The following is a 17,194-nucleotide window of genomic DNA, read 5'->3' as shown; positions in this document are numbered from 1 at the left end:
GGTGACTTGTTAAGATAATAATCATAATAACAGCAAGCACTTAAATGGGACTTGCTTGGCCCCAGACACTCTTCTTCTTGCTTGCCTTAGAAATGTAAATTGACATGTTCAATACCCATAACAAACCAATGGGTAGTTTCTATCATCTTTATTTCACAGATGAGGGAATTGAGGCACAGAGAGGTTAAGACGCTTGCTGAAGGTCACCCAGCGGGGATGTGGTAAATTCTTGATTGGAACCCATGCACTCCAGATCCAAAGAGAACTGAGAGGTAGGGGAACAGGTTGGGGGAGATTTGGCCAGAGATGTTAAATTGAGATAAGTAATAAAGAGCTGGAGGAGGTGGGGAGACAGAGAGAGAGAGGAGGGGAAAAAGCCAGCAGGAGCTGGAAAGGTGATTTTGGCAACTCGTCTATGAGAGGTGCTGGAGCAGCTGTGAGGTCTGAGAGAGCTGGGGAGTCAGGTGAAGGGGGCAGAGGTGCCCTGGGGTCTCTTGGAGTGGGCGGAGTGTGGTGACTGGGCCTCACGGGGCCACAGCAGTTATTTGGGTTACACTTACAGACGAACTATGGGAAACCGATCTGATTGAAGCTGCCATGGTGAGGCAGAATCTCATCCCTCCCTGCCCTCTTCTTTGTCACCCTCCCCCCTCATTCCAGCCCCCTTGATCATTCGTGCGGAACCCTCAGGTTTCAGGCAATACCCTTTGCAAAGTGCTACCCTAGACCGGCTCCATTGCATCATCTCCTCTGCTCCTGCCTGGGTTCCTTTCACTGCCCGCGCTGCAGAAAGCCCACGGAGGTCCTCCCGCTCCTGCCACCCGCCTCCGGGTAGCTTCGGAAGACTCAAGCTTGGACTTCCTCACTTCCAGATCCTCGCACCAGAACCCGAAGTCTCCGTTAAGTGCACGTTCCAACCAGCAAGGTGACTTGAGCAAGCCTCTTCCCTAGACCTCCGGGCCTCATCTGCAAAATGGAGCTGATAATAATAACTCCATTTTGGAAGCCAAGAGATTGGGCCTTAGAACCTCTTAAGAAAATTAGGAAGAGCCAGTGTACGCTGAGCACCTACTTGAAAAGATGCTTTTGCAATTTTAGCCATCACCACTTCCACTGTCCTCATTTGACCAGGGAGAAGACTGAGGCCCAGAGAGGTGAAATGACTGCCCAAGGACACACAGCAAGGCAGTGCAGAGCTGAAGCCAGGACGCAGGCCCTACAACCGAGCCTCTCCCTCTTTATCCCGACCACGCTGTCAAACCCACAGAAGGAGGCTGCCCCGTGCCCTCTGGCGAGACTCTCCCCAAATCCCCTCTCCTTCTCATATCTTTTACAAACAAGGAAACTGAGGCTCAGAGGCACAAAGTCACCTGTCCAGGGCCACCCATCCACTTACACGGGAGCCAGAGATGCAGCTGTGTACAACTCCAAGCTCACACCACTTCCCGGTCCATCACGCAGCCTCCGGGACTCCCACCCAGCACTCGGATGCTGGGTTTCTCTGCACCTGTCCCAGGCCTGGGCTAGTTAAAAGCAGTTCCTCCTGCGGCCTCAACCTGAGCACCCCGCCCCCGCCCCCCCCCCCCCCCATCGTCAGCACATCCCGAGGAGCTTCCGGGATGCCCGGGACAGGTAGCTGCAGATGCCCCAGCCCTAAGTTGCCCTCCGCTCCTTCCGAGTTTTGCTCCTCCTTGGAAGGGAGGGCGGACGGCTGTCCTTGCCTTCCAGGCGGTCGGCAGAGCGGCGGCTGCTCCTGCCTGCTGCCTGGCTGATGGAGAGATTATTTCTAAGCCCTTCCCGTCGTCCCACCCCCTTCTCTCGCAGGACCACACTGGCTTTCCCGGTGGGACTCAGAGTGCAGAGCCCACCGCTGAAGCAGGACAGCCGGCCCGGCTCCCTCCCAGCACGAACCCCTCAGACCCTCACCTCTCACGGGGGAAAAGGGATTCTGGAAAAGGGGATTTGAAAAAAAACCCACCCCGCTCCTCCTGGGCTTTTCGACAGCTGCTGGAGAGAGAACTGCAGAATGAACGGACTTCTGGTTTCTGAAGGAGGCAAGGAAAGGAAGGTTGAAAGCTAACTCTGCCCGAAACTGCTGTGTTCAGGCTATTTCTTTTCTCCCCCTTCATCTTCACCGCAAACCTGTCTCTTCCCTGGGCATCGAGACATGGGCTCCCCTTGCCCGGCAGAGAAACAGCTGGAAAAGAGGCTCCCTGAGACAGGAGGGTGAGTTAAACTTCGGGGGAAGAAGTTAGTGTTTGCTGCAGTGGCGGGGGAGGGGCGGATTGCAGGGCGCTCTTAAACATCCTTTGTCAAAGCGCTGTTTTGAGTGGGCACCTTCCCCACGCTCTGGAAGGAGGTTTGCGTGCTGGCTATGTCTGGGTGGCAGTGGGTTACAGAGTTGCGTTTGTGCAGTGGATTCAGAAAGAGCAGTTTGGGGGGTTCTAGAAAGAGCCCCCGGCTGGGAGACAGAGGCCCTGGTTGCACCGGGACTCGCTGTGTGACCTTGGATGAGTCACTTCAGCTCTCTGGCTCTGCGTCTTTTCACTCGGAAAACAAGAACGCTTGGGAAGCGGCTCCCCTGATTTCAAAATACTCTTCTTTCTGCAGGCTGCTCATCGTTCTCTGGCCGTACATTGTAAACGAAGTAGTGCACGCAGAATAACAGACTATTGTGTGGGGAGCAAGTGTGCAATGCATCGGCTGTGATTCAACTCTTCGCTGTCTGCTGGAACCCAACTGGCTCTGAAATTGAGAGGAACTTTTATTTCCATTCAGCGGATGAGGTTTTCTCTTGATTGGAGTGCACCTTGGAATGTAAGGTTATGGATGCTTTGGAAACAGCTCTGGCTAGAAAGAATAGCACAGGAAACAGTTGCGGGAGGCTGAGGATGAGAGATATTGTGGCGATGATTTTTTTTTAATGCGTGGGCTGAATCTAAAACCCTTCCCTGTTAAGTCAAGCATCCCAAATAGGTCTGAAATGGAGAGAGCATTACAGGCCCCTTCATTTCACAGATAACAAGACCGAGGCCCAGAGAGGGGGAGTAACTGACTCAAGGTCACACAGCAAGGTGGCTAAGGCAAGCACCCAGTGAACACGGAGGAGTGCTCTCATCGATAGCAAAGTCCTCTAAGTGGGAAGGCAAATAAGAGGGCTCAGGTGATCCCTGTGGAGCTTCTCCTGGGAGTCAGACACTGTGCCCCATACAGTTCCTTGTTACATAAGTTTTCTGGGTCTCAATTTCCTCATCTGTAGAATGGGTGTACTACTGTCTACCTCATGGGGTTGCTGAGATGAGTTAACATAGGAGAGGCATGTGGGTCAGTGCCTGCCATGTCAGAAGCGTCTAGAAGTGTTCTTAATATACACTTCACGTGTATTACTGCACATAACCCTCACTGTGTCCAGTGAGGTGGGCACTCAAAGTACCCTAGCCGTGAAGATGAAGCAAAGGGCTCAGAGAGGCTGAGAAACCTACCTGGGATGGCAGTCCGTAAGGGATCGCAACCTGGCAGTGAACTTGACAAAGTTTTACACCCTAAGCTCTATTTTCAACAACCGTACTTTGCCAAGTTGGGACGAGTCCTGTCATCGCCATAATGATGCTGAGATCAGAGAGGTTAAGCTACATGCCCAAGACCACACAGCCTGAATATGACACAGCTGTTCCAGGGAGATTCTTCTGAGATATCAATAAATGCTCTATCAGGGAAGGGATGTCATCGTCATCTCTTTTTGTTCACTGATAGATCCCAAGCGCATAGTAGGTGCTCGGTAAATCTGTGTTGGCTGGAAGATTAAAAGAATAAATGATGCAGATGCAGTTGCAGGAAAGCAGACATGAGGAGGTGCTGTCTAGGACTCTGCCCTGAGACTGATGTCTCCCCCGTTCTCTTGCTCTTGTCCCTTTCGGGCGCCAGGACGACTTCGGTGATACCCATGCCTTCCAGAGACAGGGGCCTGCAACCCGGACACCATCACTTCAGCTCCCGCGGCCCTTTGAGTCAGTTCTTGCCACGCGCCGTGGAGCCCCCGTCCATCAAGGGCATTTACTACCGCAGGGCCCGGAAGCTGGGAGCGCAGGACGCCTCCTGGACGGCGGAGCTGAAGAAGGAGATGCTGGTCAACGTGGGAGGCAAGCGGTACCTCCTTCCGTGGAGCACGCTGGACGAGTTTCCACTGAGCCGCCTAAGCAAACTCCGCTTCTGCCGGAGCCACGAGGAGATCGCGCAGCTCTGCGACGATTACGACGAGGATAACCAAGAGTTCTTCTTTGACCGGAGCCCCAGCGCTTTCGGGGCGATCGTAAGCTTCCTGGCGGCAGGCAAGCTGGTCCTCCTGCAGGAGATGTGCGTGCTGTCCTTCCAGGAGGAGCTGAGCTACTGGGGGATCGAAGAAGCCAATCTGGAGACGTGCTGCCTGCAGACACTGCTGAGGAAGCTGGACGAACTGGCCGAGCTGCGCACGGAGGAGACGCTGCCGCGTCGGGCAGCCGGCCGCCCCGTCGTGCCCACGTCCCGCTGGGCGCTCTTCATGAACCGGCTGCGGGACACGGTGGAGGACCCGCGGTCGGGGCTCCCCGGAAAGGTCTTTGCTTGTGTGTCCGTCCTCTTCGTGGCCGCCATGGCCGTGAGCCTATGTATCAGCACCATGCCGGACCTGAGGGCCGAGGAAGGCAAGGTGAGTGTTCCATCCCTATCGGGCATGGTGCCCGGGACCCGCGGCACTGGGGGCCCACGAACACGCTTAATATCATTGCAGACGAGAGGGAAAGAGGGACTTGCCTGGAGGTCCAGTGGTGAAGACTCTGCCCTTCCAATGCAGGGGGCGTGGGTTCGAGCCCTGGTCAGAGAACTAAGATCCCACACGCCACACAACCAAAAAAAAAAAAGAAAGAAAGAAATGAATATGATCCTGTGTGAATTGTACTCATTTTCAGACCAGTGCAGCGGTAAAAGAGAATTTTATACATTTTTTTTGAAGAAGGAAGCACATAAAGGGCACCCACGAAAGTCATGAGGGGCCCTGCCTCTGATAGAGAGCGCCAGGCATTGACAAAGCCACCGTGGGCTTAGTGGGCTGAGCTGGCCCAGGCCGGCCTCTCCTGGCTCTGTGACCACTGGCGAATCGCTCCACCTCTCTGAGCCTCAGTTTCCTCCTCTGTAAGACGGCTGACACCACTAGGAAGGTGCACCCAGTCCATGCACCCATTGCATGTTAACTGAGCAGCTACTCTGTGCCAGGCGCTAGACCAGGACCAGATTCCCTCCCTTCTTAAGCCAACCTTCTCGTGGGCGTCTCAGCTCCATTGTCAGGTGAATAAACTGAGGCTCAGGGCACTTAGCTTCCTTGGAGTAACCAAGTGAAGATGCCGATGATGGCAGAGTCTCTGGGCCCTTGTTCCTGAGCCTCCCAATCAGTCCCACCGGATGGGGGACTCACAGATGAGTTGATTTGGAAGTGACCTTGCCCCGGGAGGCCAGGGCAGAAACGTTTGCCTGCCCACTCCTGCCCTCTCTTTCCGGGAAGCTGTGGGAGAGCGCCCACACCCTCCAGGGGGCCAGATGGTCTGAGAAATGAGATAAGAATCTAACGTTTTGTTTGGAAGGTTATTGGAGAGCTTCAAACTGAGAACTGGATTGTTTCCTAAGTTCAAATGTTGCTCTGTAATCCTCCACGGCTCCCCGTCCCCTAACTTATGGGGCTGACATTATAGCAGAGAGAGAGCCGATAAATAAAACATATACATAAGGCAGTGCAGGCTGTATATGGTTTATAACTGCTGTCAGTTGACCTAAGTTCCCTTCTCCTAAACGTATATCCCAGGGAGGATCAGAGAACTTTCCAGACAGAGAGGACTTAGATGGAGAAGCAGCCAGTGCTTCACACCCGGAGTAGGCTCTCAATAAATTTTTGCTGAATAAAATGTATCTGGTTCAACCTATTAATATTTTGTCCTAAAGAAAACCAGCCAAAATGTTTCGAGTTTCAAACAGCTTTTTTCCCCATAGAGAGGACTATAGCTCTAATTGTAGGCATTTTTTTTCATTCCTTAGCACGAAATCATGTAATTAATAGCCTGCTTGTGCACAGAAATATTTACATGTGGGCGCTGCAGTAAAAAGATTAGGACAAAGCAAGGGGCCTCCGTCCCCTGTCCCCTAAGGGTGCCCTTGATCCCCGTTGCTGAGGAAGGACCCCCGGATTTTTCACAAGCCTGTTCCTCTTAGGGATGGATTTTCAGGGAGCCAGGATTTAGACTGTGCAGAGGGACAAGCTCTTTTCAAAGCCTAATGCTTTGAAAATTACGCAGGGTAGGAACACAGGTTGGTGTGACAGGGACTTGAAGAATTAAATCAGAGGTGGGTAAGAGGTCCGCAGAACCGGAGAATCAGGCAGCCATTTCTACTCGTGGGACAAGGGAGGTGATCCCTGGTCCCGTTGCAACCTCTGTGCAACTGTGAAGCCACCCCTGGGTGTTCTGCCCGGAGAGGGGCTGGGAGATGCAGCCCTCCAAAAAAACGTGTGTCTATTTCGATGGTAATTCAGAGAGCCTGCAGGACCAGGCGGGCTTCTTTCTTTCAAACCGCGCCCTTATATTTACATAAAAAGATGATGTCGTTTCCCGGCCACACGTGCCTGGTATTTCGCATTTGTCCTCTGGGACATCAGTCTGAAAGCAGCGATTCTGCACCGACTGCAAAGCTGGACAGCTACTTCTGGGGCCAGGAAGTGCCCAAGAGGCGTGAGGGTTCAACATCCTGAGGGGATGTGACTTGCAGAACACCTCCATCAGACACGGAAGAGGTGTCACGCAGGGCTGGAGAATTAGCACACCTGCGAAGAAAGCATTTTCCTTGCCCTTAATTCTTCTAGCTTCTTACAGCAACACTCCTTGAGTAAACTTGGCAGTTGGGGTGCAAGGTCTGCGCCCGAGATTGCAAATTAAAAGGGAGGAGGCAGGAGGCATTGTGGACAGGAAAGACCAAACCAAGTGCCTAAGCACCTCCAGAAGCATCCAGACTCTGCTGGGTTCCCTGGGGGAGCTCAGCCCAGAGGGGATGAGAGAGCTGATGCTTATTAAGTGCCCTTCTAGGAGGCTGGCATTTGACAGGATGGACTTAATCCTTGTAACAGCTTTGGGAAGTGAATACCACTTCTACCCCCATTTCACAGATGAGGAAACTGAGGCTCAAGGGAAGCTTTTTATCACTTTCCTAAGCTCAAAGTTAGTAAGTGGTAGAGCCAAGATTTGAGCTCACCTCTGCCTGGCTCTAAAACCTGACCCCTTGCACCCCTTCTTCCAATGCTCGGCCCTCGACCTGTAGGCTAGACCCTCAGCCTTAATGGCACTTAGCACTTCTAAGGCAGCTGGACTTTGTGAAGTGCTTCTCTGTCCAGGGTAATGGTGCCGAGTGCCGACGCCCTGGGTTTGAATCTTGGCCTCATCCCTCATGAACTCAATGATCTCAGAAAAGTCACTTAACTTCTTTTGAGCCTCAGTTTCCTTATCTGTAAAATGGGCATGCTATTAGCCGTTTCCTCGGGGGGTTGTGGTGAGGATTAAAAGAGTAATTCGCGTAAAGTGATTGGAACAAAGTCGACACACGGGACGTGCTCAAAAAATGTGAGTCGTCATCATTATTCACTTGTCAGGTACCAGTTAACAGGAAGTCACCACATTCATCCTTTTATTCATTCATCAACAGTCACGGAGTGCCTACTAAGCCTATTCTTCCAGATGCTGCAGATAAGACAAATTTCTCACTTTCTTGGAGCTTATATCCTGAGCATCCCAGCTCCATTTTGAAAATTGAGGTGAAATTCACATAACATAGAATTAACCATCTTAAAGTGAACAATTCAGTGGCATTTAGCACTTTCATTTTTCTGTGTGTGTGTGTGGTACGCGGGCCTCTCACCGTCGTGGCCTCTCCCGTTGCGGAGCACAGGCTCCGGACGCGCAGGCCCAGCGGCCACGGCTCACGGGCCCAGCCGCTCCGTGGCATGTGGGATCCTCCCGGACCGGGGCACGAACCCGTGTCCCCTGCATCGGCAGGCGGACTCTCAACCGCTGCGCCACAGGGGAAGCCCTTAGCACATTCTTAAGGTTGTGCAGCCGACACCTCCATCAATACATTTCCAAAGGAAAACCCTGGACCAATCAGGCAGCTGCTCCCCACCCCCACCCTCAGCCCCTGGCAACCACCAGTCTGCTTTCCGTCTCTGTGTGCCTATTCCAGACACTTCATATAATGGAATCATACACTGTGTGGCCTTCTGTTTCTGGCTTCATTCACTCCACATAACGTGTTCAAGGTTCATCTGTGTTGTAGCCTATGTCAGTATTTCATTCCTTTTCAGGGCTGAGTACTATTCCACTGGCTGAAAATGCCACAATGTGTTATCCATCCATCCATCCATCCAGTGATGGATTCCTCAGGTTCTTTGCTTCCCTCCGCCCGAGTCCTCTACCAGGGCTGTCACCCCTGCCGTTTAGCCCTAGTGCCCTTTCCTTGTAGCCCTTGCCTGGCCTCTCTGCCGGTCAGAGCACCTCGTCCCCCCTCTGGGGGAGTCAGAAGGTCACGAGGCAGCTACAGCTGGACACATGGTCCTTTTCTCTTGACCTTTTCTTCCTCCTTACTGCTGCTACCTGGCTCTGCCCTCGGGAGTGTCACTCTGTTTCTCTATGCCTCTATTTCCTCGCCTAGAACTGAGGATAACGACAGCACCTGCTCAGAGGGAGGCAACAGGACTGACGGTCTATTTATGATGTGCCGGCACAGAGCCAGCACTGGCTATTTTTACCCACCTTTGGGATTCGCACACGCCCCTCCCGCCTGCGCACCTGCTTTGTTCCTCAAACTCCCAGCTCCGTGGGACCCCTGGGGACAAGCACAGGCACATGCTCTCACATCCCCCCCTGTTCTAGCTTCTACTTCTGCCCAGAGGTTTGCTTGGGACTTCGGGGATGTTGCGAAGGGAGACACTCTGGATTGCATCTGTGCAAAGTGCACTGGATGGGAGCAGAGCCTCGGTGCGGTTGGGGGTGGGATGGAGGGACTCTGCTTCCCCCGCCCCCTTGTGCCCTGTTCTGTGCTTTCCGCGTCTCGCTGGGGTGGGGAAAGAAGGAAGGCACAGAGAGAGTCTTTTTTTTTACAGAGAGCTTTTTAAAGACCAGGTGGAACCACTGGGGGCCCCCGATGGAACAACTCCCTCCTGGCGCGGGTGCAGCTCACCTTTGGGGCTGCAATTCCCTCCCACTCCTCCCCGCCTTTGATAAACAGTCTCGTGCTGGAGCCAGTGTCTCCTCCTACCTGGCCCTTTCTTGGATCATGGATCAGCTCCATAGAGAACTGCCCGCTCTGTAGCTTCACTGTGTTCGGTGACATTTGGTAATGGCTTTATGGAATTCTTCTTGTTTTGGGAGTATGGGCGGGGGGGTGGGGGTGCCTGCCCCCTGCTGAGTCTCCCTATATCCCAGCCAACAGGCCCTACTCCCCATTTCCTGGATGGGCCCCCCTTTCCTGAGTATACATACTTCATGCTGTCCCTCCCGCCTTACCATGCTCCCCTGGTCTCTGTGCGTTCAATTCCTAGCCCCTCCCCTCAGAGCCCCCATGTGCCAGGGTTGCGGAGTCTGGGAGGCTAGGGAGAGGCAGCTGAGGGTAGGCGCAGGGCTCGGGGGGAGGGACGGCGGCTCAAGGCGAGGGCGACAAGGGAGAGGATGGTGGAAGGGGCCTAAATGAGGGGAGGATGGCAGAGAGACCTGGCTCTCAGGGGGAGGCATAGTTAGCAGCACCAGGTACCGGGAGGGGGAGGCCAGCGCCAGAGGCACAAATGATGGATTTCACAGCCAGGAGGAAGGAAAGGGAGGGAGGTGGGTGGAACTGCTGAATGGGACTGTGGGGCCAGCACTGAGCTAAGCCGGTGAGACGTGGCCGATTCTGGCCTCGTTCCCAAAGAGGGAGATGGCAGGCATTGCTGTGAGAGAGACAGAGGGTGCAGGGGAGGCTCCAAGGTCAAGACTTTGGCCCCAAGTCCCTCTCAGATGGAACTTCTAGAACTGGCCCTAGCTGCACCTGCAGCCATCTGCTGGACAACCTGTCCAGATGGTCCCTCAGGGACAATGGCTTTGTCCTCAGAAAAAACCCTGGCCTTCCTCTGACCCCAGAGCCCTTCAGAGTAGCTCTGCTTTGGAGCTTCAGGAAAGGATGGGGCAAGGCTCTGGAGCTCACTCCCTGCCTCACCCAGACTGACTTGGCCACTCGGACTGAAACTCGAGTTTCTTTTTTATTAAGCTATAATTCATAGCCTCAAATATTCAAGTGCACAAATCAGTGATTCTTAGTATACAGTAACGCAAACATGCCCACTGATTCCATAACGTTTTCATCACCCTAAAAAGCAACATTGGGCTTCCCTGGTGGCGCAGTGGTTGAGAATCCGCCTGCCGATGCAGGGGACGCGGGTTCGTGCCCCGGTCCGGGAAGATCCCACGTGCCGCGGAGCAACTAAGCCTGTGAGCCATGGCCGCTAGGCCTGCGCGTCCGGAGCCTGTGCTCCGCAACGGGAGAGGCCACAGCAGTGAGAGGCCCGCATACCACACACAAAAAAGCAACACTGCACACACTTCCAATTATTCCCCATCCCCTCTCCGCCCCCATCCCACCAGCCCCAGGCAACAGTGAATATACTTTCTATCTTCATCAATTTGCCTTTTCTGGGCATTTTATAGATATGGAATCATACAATATATGGGCTTTACGTTGGCTTCTTTCACTGAGCATAAGGTTTGCAAGGCTCATCTGCTTTGTAGCACATGTCAGGACTTCCTTTATATGGATGAATAATATTCCATCATGTGGAGAGATCATATTTTGTTTACTCGTTCATCCGTTGGTGGGCATTTAGCTTGTTTCCACTGTTGGCTGTTATCAATCACTTGGGTGGCCAAGCATCCTGGTTTGCCCAGGACTGAGGGGAAGTTCCGGTGACCTGGGACTGTCTGTTGCTCAACCTGGAAAGTTCTGGGCAAACCAGGATGAGTTGTTCATCCTACAGACAGAATACAACCAGAAACTTCCTCAGAGAGAGAGAGTGACTTTTTGCTTTCCTTCCATTCTAGTTTTCTTCAAATATTGCCTGGCCTGGGAATTATTTTCTCAGCTCGAACCCCAGAAACCCCTGCCATTCCAATGCCGGCCGCTAACAGGGCATTTCTCTGAGGACCAGTGCCGGGAGGTTGGTTTAGGCTGTCTGAGCGGAGCAGCAATGCAGGAGGTGAAACGGCAGAGCACTTGTTTCAGGGCAGGGAGGTGGCCGGTGGGAGGTGGGTGGTGCATGCCTGGAACCCCCCAAAGCCAGCGCCAGAGGCAAAGGGAGGAAGGACCCACAGAGCCTCCTCTGCCTGCCAGGAGTCACCTCCCTGAGCTCTTGGGTCGCTGGTCTGGGAAGACTATTTCCAGGCCACACAAGGCTCTTACACCAGAGAAAAATCTCCCAGAATGTCAGTGACGAAAGAGGCCTTATCGAGAGAATCTGGCCCAGAGGCTGAAAAACGTCCAGGTGCCTCTGAGTCAACAGGAGGCCTTGCCAAAATGCAGATTCCTGGGCCCCACTCCAGGGCTTTGATTTTGTGACGGGGGCCCCAGAATCCACATTTGTAATGAGCACTCTGGGGGACTCTGATGCAGGGCTTATGAATCAGCTTTGAGAAATATTGATTCTGTTCCACCCTCTTCATCAGAAACTAAAGCACAGAGAGAGGCACTGACCACGGAAAAGTCACACAGCAAGTTTGTAGGAGGACTGGGGAATCAGGGTCCAAAACTCCTGAGGCTTCCAGAATCCTGAAGCAAACCCCAGGAAGTCAAGGCAAAGACCTCTAGTGTGTTGGAGAATTTCCTCAGCCTCCTGTAAAATCCAGGATAGGAGAAGGATAGTTACCCTTAAACAGACCAGGCAGGCTACGTCTGCCACCATTGAATCATCTCATACGGTAGCTACAATGTTTCATGTACCTGCAGATGCAGCAGCCTGCTAACTTCTTTACCTGCATCATTCCCGTTTGTCTCTCCCGAGGCAGAGAACCAGGGGAGAGAGCTACCCAGCACTGGACCGGCAAATAGAGATCAGGACGGTCCAGCCTGTTTCTTTCTTCAAAGGCCAGACAAAAAGATTATTTCAGTTTAGTATTCCTGTGAGCCCAGGCACTGGAAATAATTTCTTTTTCCACGTCAGAGGTTTTTAATCCAAAGAAAACTGCACTTGTCAACATCTTGCTTTTCACTCAGTCAGCTGGCTTTGGTCATTGGTTCACTCATCCGTCATAGATACAGATGATAGAGATACAGACACAGATGGAGACAATATAGAGATAGATGCAGGTAGAAATGAAGATGTAGATGTAATATTTAGAGTCAGGTTCTCAACTCTAGCTCCACATGAGAATCATTGATGGGGTTTCTGGAAAATTCTACTGCTCAGGCTAAAACCTAGGTCAAGTAAATTAGAATCTCTGGCATCCTGACCTGGACATCAGGATTTTTCAAAGCCCCCTCCCTGGTGATTCTAACACGTTCAGTCAAGGCTGAGAACCACTGCACTAGAACAGAGCTTCTCCAACCTTATCGTGCACACAAATCGTTGTTAAAATGCATATTCTGGCTCCGCAGGGATGCCGCAGAGCCCAAGATTCCGTGTTTCTAACAAGCTCCCAGGGGAGGTTGATGCTTTACGTTCCAGGGTACACTTTGAGTAGTAGAGGGGCTAGCGGAAATCTCCGTTGGGGGCAGGGGCAGGGGTGTGAATGACACAGTGAGGAACCCACTGGAGCCCCACCGGGCTGGGATCTCAGGAGGGAAATAGTTGCCATCCGCAGCACAGGGTTGCCGGTGTCCTCTCTGCCTGCCCCAGGCTCCAAGCCCCCAGAAACCACGTCTGCTTCTCTAGTCCTTTACCTCCGGAGTCTAGCACGGGACCTGGCACAAGGTGAGTCCTTCATGCAATTTTGTTGGATGAATGAATGAGGGATGGCGGGCAAAGTAGTTACAAAACAGCGCCTGATCTCTGGGAGACCATCTACTATGAATGTGAGCTCAGGCAAGTTAGCTCAGCGCTCAGGACCATTTCCTGGGCCATAAATGAAGCCGGCTGCCTGCTCACGGCATCACTGTGGGACTTAAGTGACAGCACCAGAGCAGTGCCTGGTACACAAGAGGTGCTTATGCCACAAAGGAGAAACTTGGCTGCTCTAACCAAGAGGCCTCACGATAGAACAGCTTTCAACACAATAGAAGTTGGTTTCTCTCATAAAGAGGGGGACCGAGGCGAGTGGGCAGCTCTCATTCTGACACCCAGATTTTTCCCACCATGACGCTCATCCTTCCCAGGGCGTTGGTCCAATCTGCTGGTTCTAAGCTGGGGTGCAGGGCCATCTGGGTTGTCCTGGCTCACAGGAAGGGGAGAAAGAGTGCGCAGGAACTCACACCAACACTAAACTCCTGGAACTGGAGGTGGCGTGCCTCACCTCTGTTTATATTCTGTGGGTGTCGGCTTAGTTATGTGGCCATGCTTAGCTGCAAGGGAGGCTGGAAAAGTGGTCTCTGATCCAGCTGACTGGCCGTGCACACAGCCACAACTTGAGAACTATGTAAAAAGAGGGGTTTTGTAGATGACTAAGAGTCTACAACGGGGCTCCATCGATGTATAGATAAATGATAGATAGATAGATAATATATAGAATATAGAGACCATATACTATACAAAGAATATGTATAGAATATATATTTAATGTTTAATATATGCTATACTTAATATATCATTATATTGTGATATGTATTATATAATATATATTACAGTAATATATTATGTGCATTATAAATATTAATATAGAATACATTAGTATGTGTTAATACATTATTAATATATATTTAATATATAAAATATAGAGAGAATATATATTTAATGTTTAATATATGCTATACTTAATATATCATTATATTGTGATATGTATTATATAATATATATTACAGTAATATATTATGTGCATTATAAATATTAATATAGAATATATTAGTATGTGTTAATACATTATTAATATATATTTAATATATAAAATATAGAGAGAATATATATTTAATGTTTAATATATGCTATACTTAATATATCATTATATTGTGATATGTATTATATAATATATATTACAGTAATATATTATGATGTGCATTATAAATATTAATATAGAATAAATACATTAGTATGTGTTAATATATTATTAATATATATTTAGTATAGAGGCTCTGCATAGGAATCGATATCGGTGTCGTTACAGATCTATGGAATTGCTTTTCAGTGCGGTTATTTCGCCATTTCCGACGCTGCTGCCCGTCCCCCCTCTACCTTGCGTTTTGTCGCCTCTCCAGGGGCAGTGCTCGCAGAAGTGCTACTACGTTTTCATCGTGGAGACCGTCTGCGTGGCCTGGTTTTCCCTGGAGTTCTGCTTGAGGTTTGTCCAGGCCCAGAGCAAGTGCCAGTTCTTCCAAGGGCCCCTGAACATCATCGACATCCTGGCCATCTCCCCCTACTACGTGTCCCTCGCGGTGTCCGACGAGCCCCAGGAGGACGGCGAGAGGCCGAGGCGGAGCTCGTACCTGGAGAAGGCGGGGCTGGCGCTGCGCGTGCTGCGGGCGCTGCGCATCCTCTACGTGATGCGCCTCGCCCGCCACTCGCTCGGGCTGCAGACGCTGGGCCTCACGGTGCGCCGCTGCACGCGCGAGTTCGGCCTGCTCCTCCTCTTCCTCTGCGTAGCCATCAGCCTCTTCTCTCCTCTGGTCTACGTGGCCGAGAATGAGTCCGGGCGAGTTCTGGAGTTCACCAGCATCCCGGCCTCCTATTGGTGGGCCGTCATCTCCATGACGACGGTGGGCTACGGAGACATGGTCCCGAGCAGCGTGCCCGGCCAGATGGTGGCCCTCAGCAGCATCCTGAGCGGGATCCTCATCATGGCCTTCCCGGCCACGTGTATCTTTCACATTTTCTCGCACTCCTACCTGGAGCTCAAGAAGGAGCAGGAACGGCTGGAGGCTCGCTTCCGCCGCTTGCGGAACGCGGCCACAGCCAGTGAACACGAGCTCTTAAACGACGTCAAAGACCTGATCCTGGAGGGCCCTGCCTTGCCCATCGCATACATTTAACTCAAAATCCCCCCTGAGTATTCCAGATCTTCAGCCCATCGCCCTCGGCTTACATGAACCGGAGAACACCAGCACCTACATCATCCAGCGGTGTGTTTCTAGAGCTTGGGGCTCGCTCCCAGAGCCAGGAGGGGCCTGAGGCCAAAGATATTTGGTTGGGTGATTCTTGACCCTCCTGGCCGCGATGTCCACATCACTTGCCGTTTCCTCTCTCCCTGCCCCTCGCTGATCCCAAGCAGATTCGCTTGCTGGGTTAGGTCTGTCTCCCTTTAATCTTGTTTCCTTCCCTGCAGAGTCTTCAACAAGCCAGGTTAGGTTCCAGACACCTAGAGAACCAAGCCTACAGAACTCCATTCCTCCTCGAAGACCCTCTTTCCTGGGCCAACCCACCGCCAGGAACTGGAGGGTTCAGTCACTGCAAACCCTTCTTATCAGATCTCTCCACCCAGCTCTACTGGGGGTTCTAGCCGGGGTCAGTTCTCTTACACCACCAATGGCATTTTTCTAATGCAGCTGCCTCCCCCCAGCTCTGGAAGCTCTTAGCCGAGAAGGCAGAACTGGCCTCCACGTTAAGTCCCACAGTGGGGGATGGTGGCCTGCCATCCCCCCTGACGCACTTGGGACCTGGACAGGAGCGGCACTTGTCAGCACGGCAGGTCCTCCTTGGCCACCTGGGCTCTTGGTGAGACATCGTCCAATTATCCGGTCCTTGGCCTTGACAGAGGCTAACTCTCACAGGGCACTGCATTGTCCCTTGAGAGAACCATTCCTGCTGCTGGCCCCTCCAGCACTGCGGGGACCTCGGCTTTCCACTCTCAGCTAAGCCACCAGAGGTGCAGCGTAGAAACGAGGGCAGACCTAGGATCTGCCCCTTGCCTGCTCCCCCCCTCCCCCGACCCCTTGATGCCAGAGAATAGACGACCTTGGCTGAAATTTAAATGAATTTATTTGCTCATCCATTCATTCATTAACAGACCCGGCCCTTTGCATCCAGAGTAGGAGGCAGAGGTAGGACCAAGTCATTAGAGTTAAAAGCAGTGCATCCCGAGCAGAGGGGAAAGAGCAGTGCATTCTGGGTGGTCGGCTCACGGAGGGCTTCACAGAGACACAGGAAGGGGTTGAATGTGGAGGGCTGTTTGGGCTGTTTGGGGAGATGAAGCTGGAAAGGTGGGCTGGGATGAGATGCTGTGTAGTGGACTTGGACATTTCGGTAGATGGAGAGGAGATATTGCAGATGCTGGAGACAGGGGTGATGTGAACGGACTGCGGGTGTGAATGATGATGACGGGATGGGTTGCAGGAGGACCAGCTGGGAACAGGGAACAGTCGAGAAGGTCAGGCAAGCTACGAGGGCCTGCCTCCTCCACGTCATTAATCGACCAAGGCGGTGGCAGCCCTGGAGTCTCATCTTTTATTCCCCAGCTGAGCACACCTGGGAGAGGCCTCGAGGGCACCTCCCACCAGTGATTCAGCCGTGCACAGCTGCACACCGTCGGCTGTAAATCCGCTGAGAAAGAGCACAGGTACGGCTTTCCCATACCAGTCATCTGGATGATGGAGAGAAGATCATGGACCTGTGGATCTGATGTGGTTCATGTGTAAGCGTGTTAGCATTTCATCAGCGGGGACAACTTAACGTGCTGTTGATTCATTCCACTAGTATTTAGTGCAGGCCTACTATGTGCTGCGCACACGCCTTCCCCTGACCTCAACGCCGGGGTCAGTGTGGCCTCGGGCTCTGGCACAGGAAGCACCCACATCAGCATCTAGCTTCAAGCTGGCCTTGATCTCGCGTGGGGAGCCCTCGTTCCCTTTGACTTCTCCGGGTGCACTCCCAGCTGACAGACACACAGGTCCCCGTCCCTCTAACTCCCCAAAAGTCAGCAGGGCACCCCCCAGTCCTTCCCATGCTATTCCACCAAATAGGCGCTTTGCATAGTGGCAAGGTGGCCAGTCTCACAAGGAAAAGCCCTACCCCCTAGAAAAGCCTCCT

General features: G+C 52.3%; 1 protein-coding gene across 1 annotated transcript; it reads left to right on the top strand.

Annotated features, from left to right (window-relative positions):
* The first annotated feature begins 2,641 nt into the window (after positions 1-2,641).
* Positions 2,642-15,221, top strand: KCNG4 (potassium voltage-gated channel modifier subfamily G member 4). Its single transcript, XM_067020237.1, has 3 exons — positions 2,642-2,822; positions 3,925-4,684; positions 14,431-15,221. The coding sequence occupies exons 1-3, from the start codon at positions 2,782-2,784 to the stop codon at positions 15,199-15,201; spliced, it is 1,572 nt and encodes a 523-aa protein (XP_066876338.1). The 5' UTR covers positions 2,642-2,781; the 3' UTR covers positions 15,202-15,221.
* Positions 15,222-17,194: the final 1,973 nt, after the last annotated feature.

Source organism: Kogia breviceps, chromosome 18, assembly GCF_026419965.1.
Source record: "Kogia breviceps isolate mKogBre1 chromosome 18, mKogBre1 haplotype 1, whole genome shotgun sequence".
NCBI classification, from domain to species: domain Eukaryota; kingdom Metazoa; phylum Chordata; class Mammalia; order Artiodactyla; family Physeteridae; genus Kogia; species Kogia breviceps.
The sequence above is the reverse complement of the archived record's forward strand: the minus strand, read 5'-3'. Positions and strand labels throughout refer to the sequence as shown.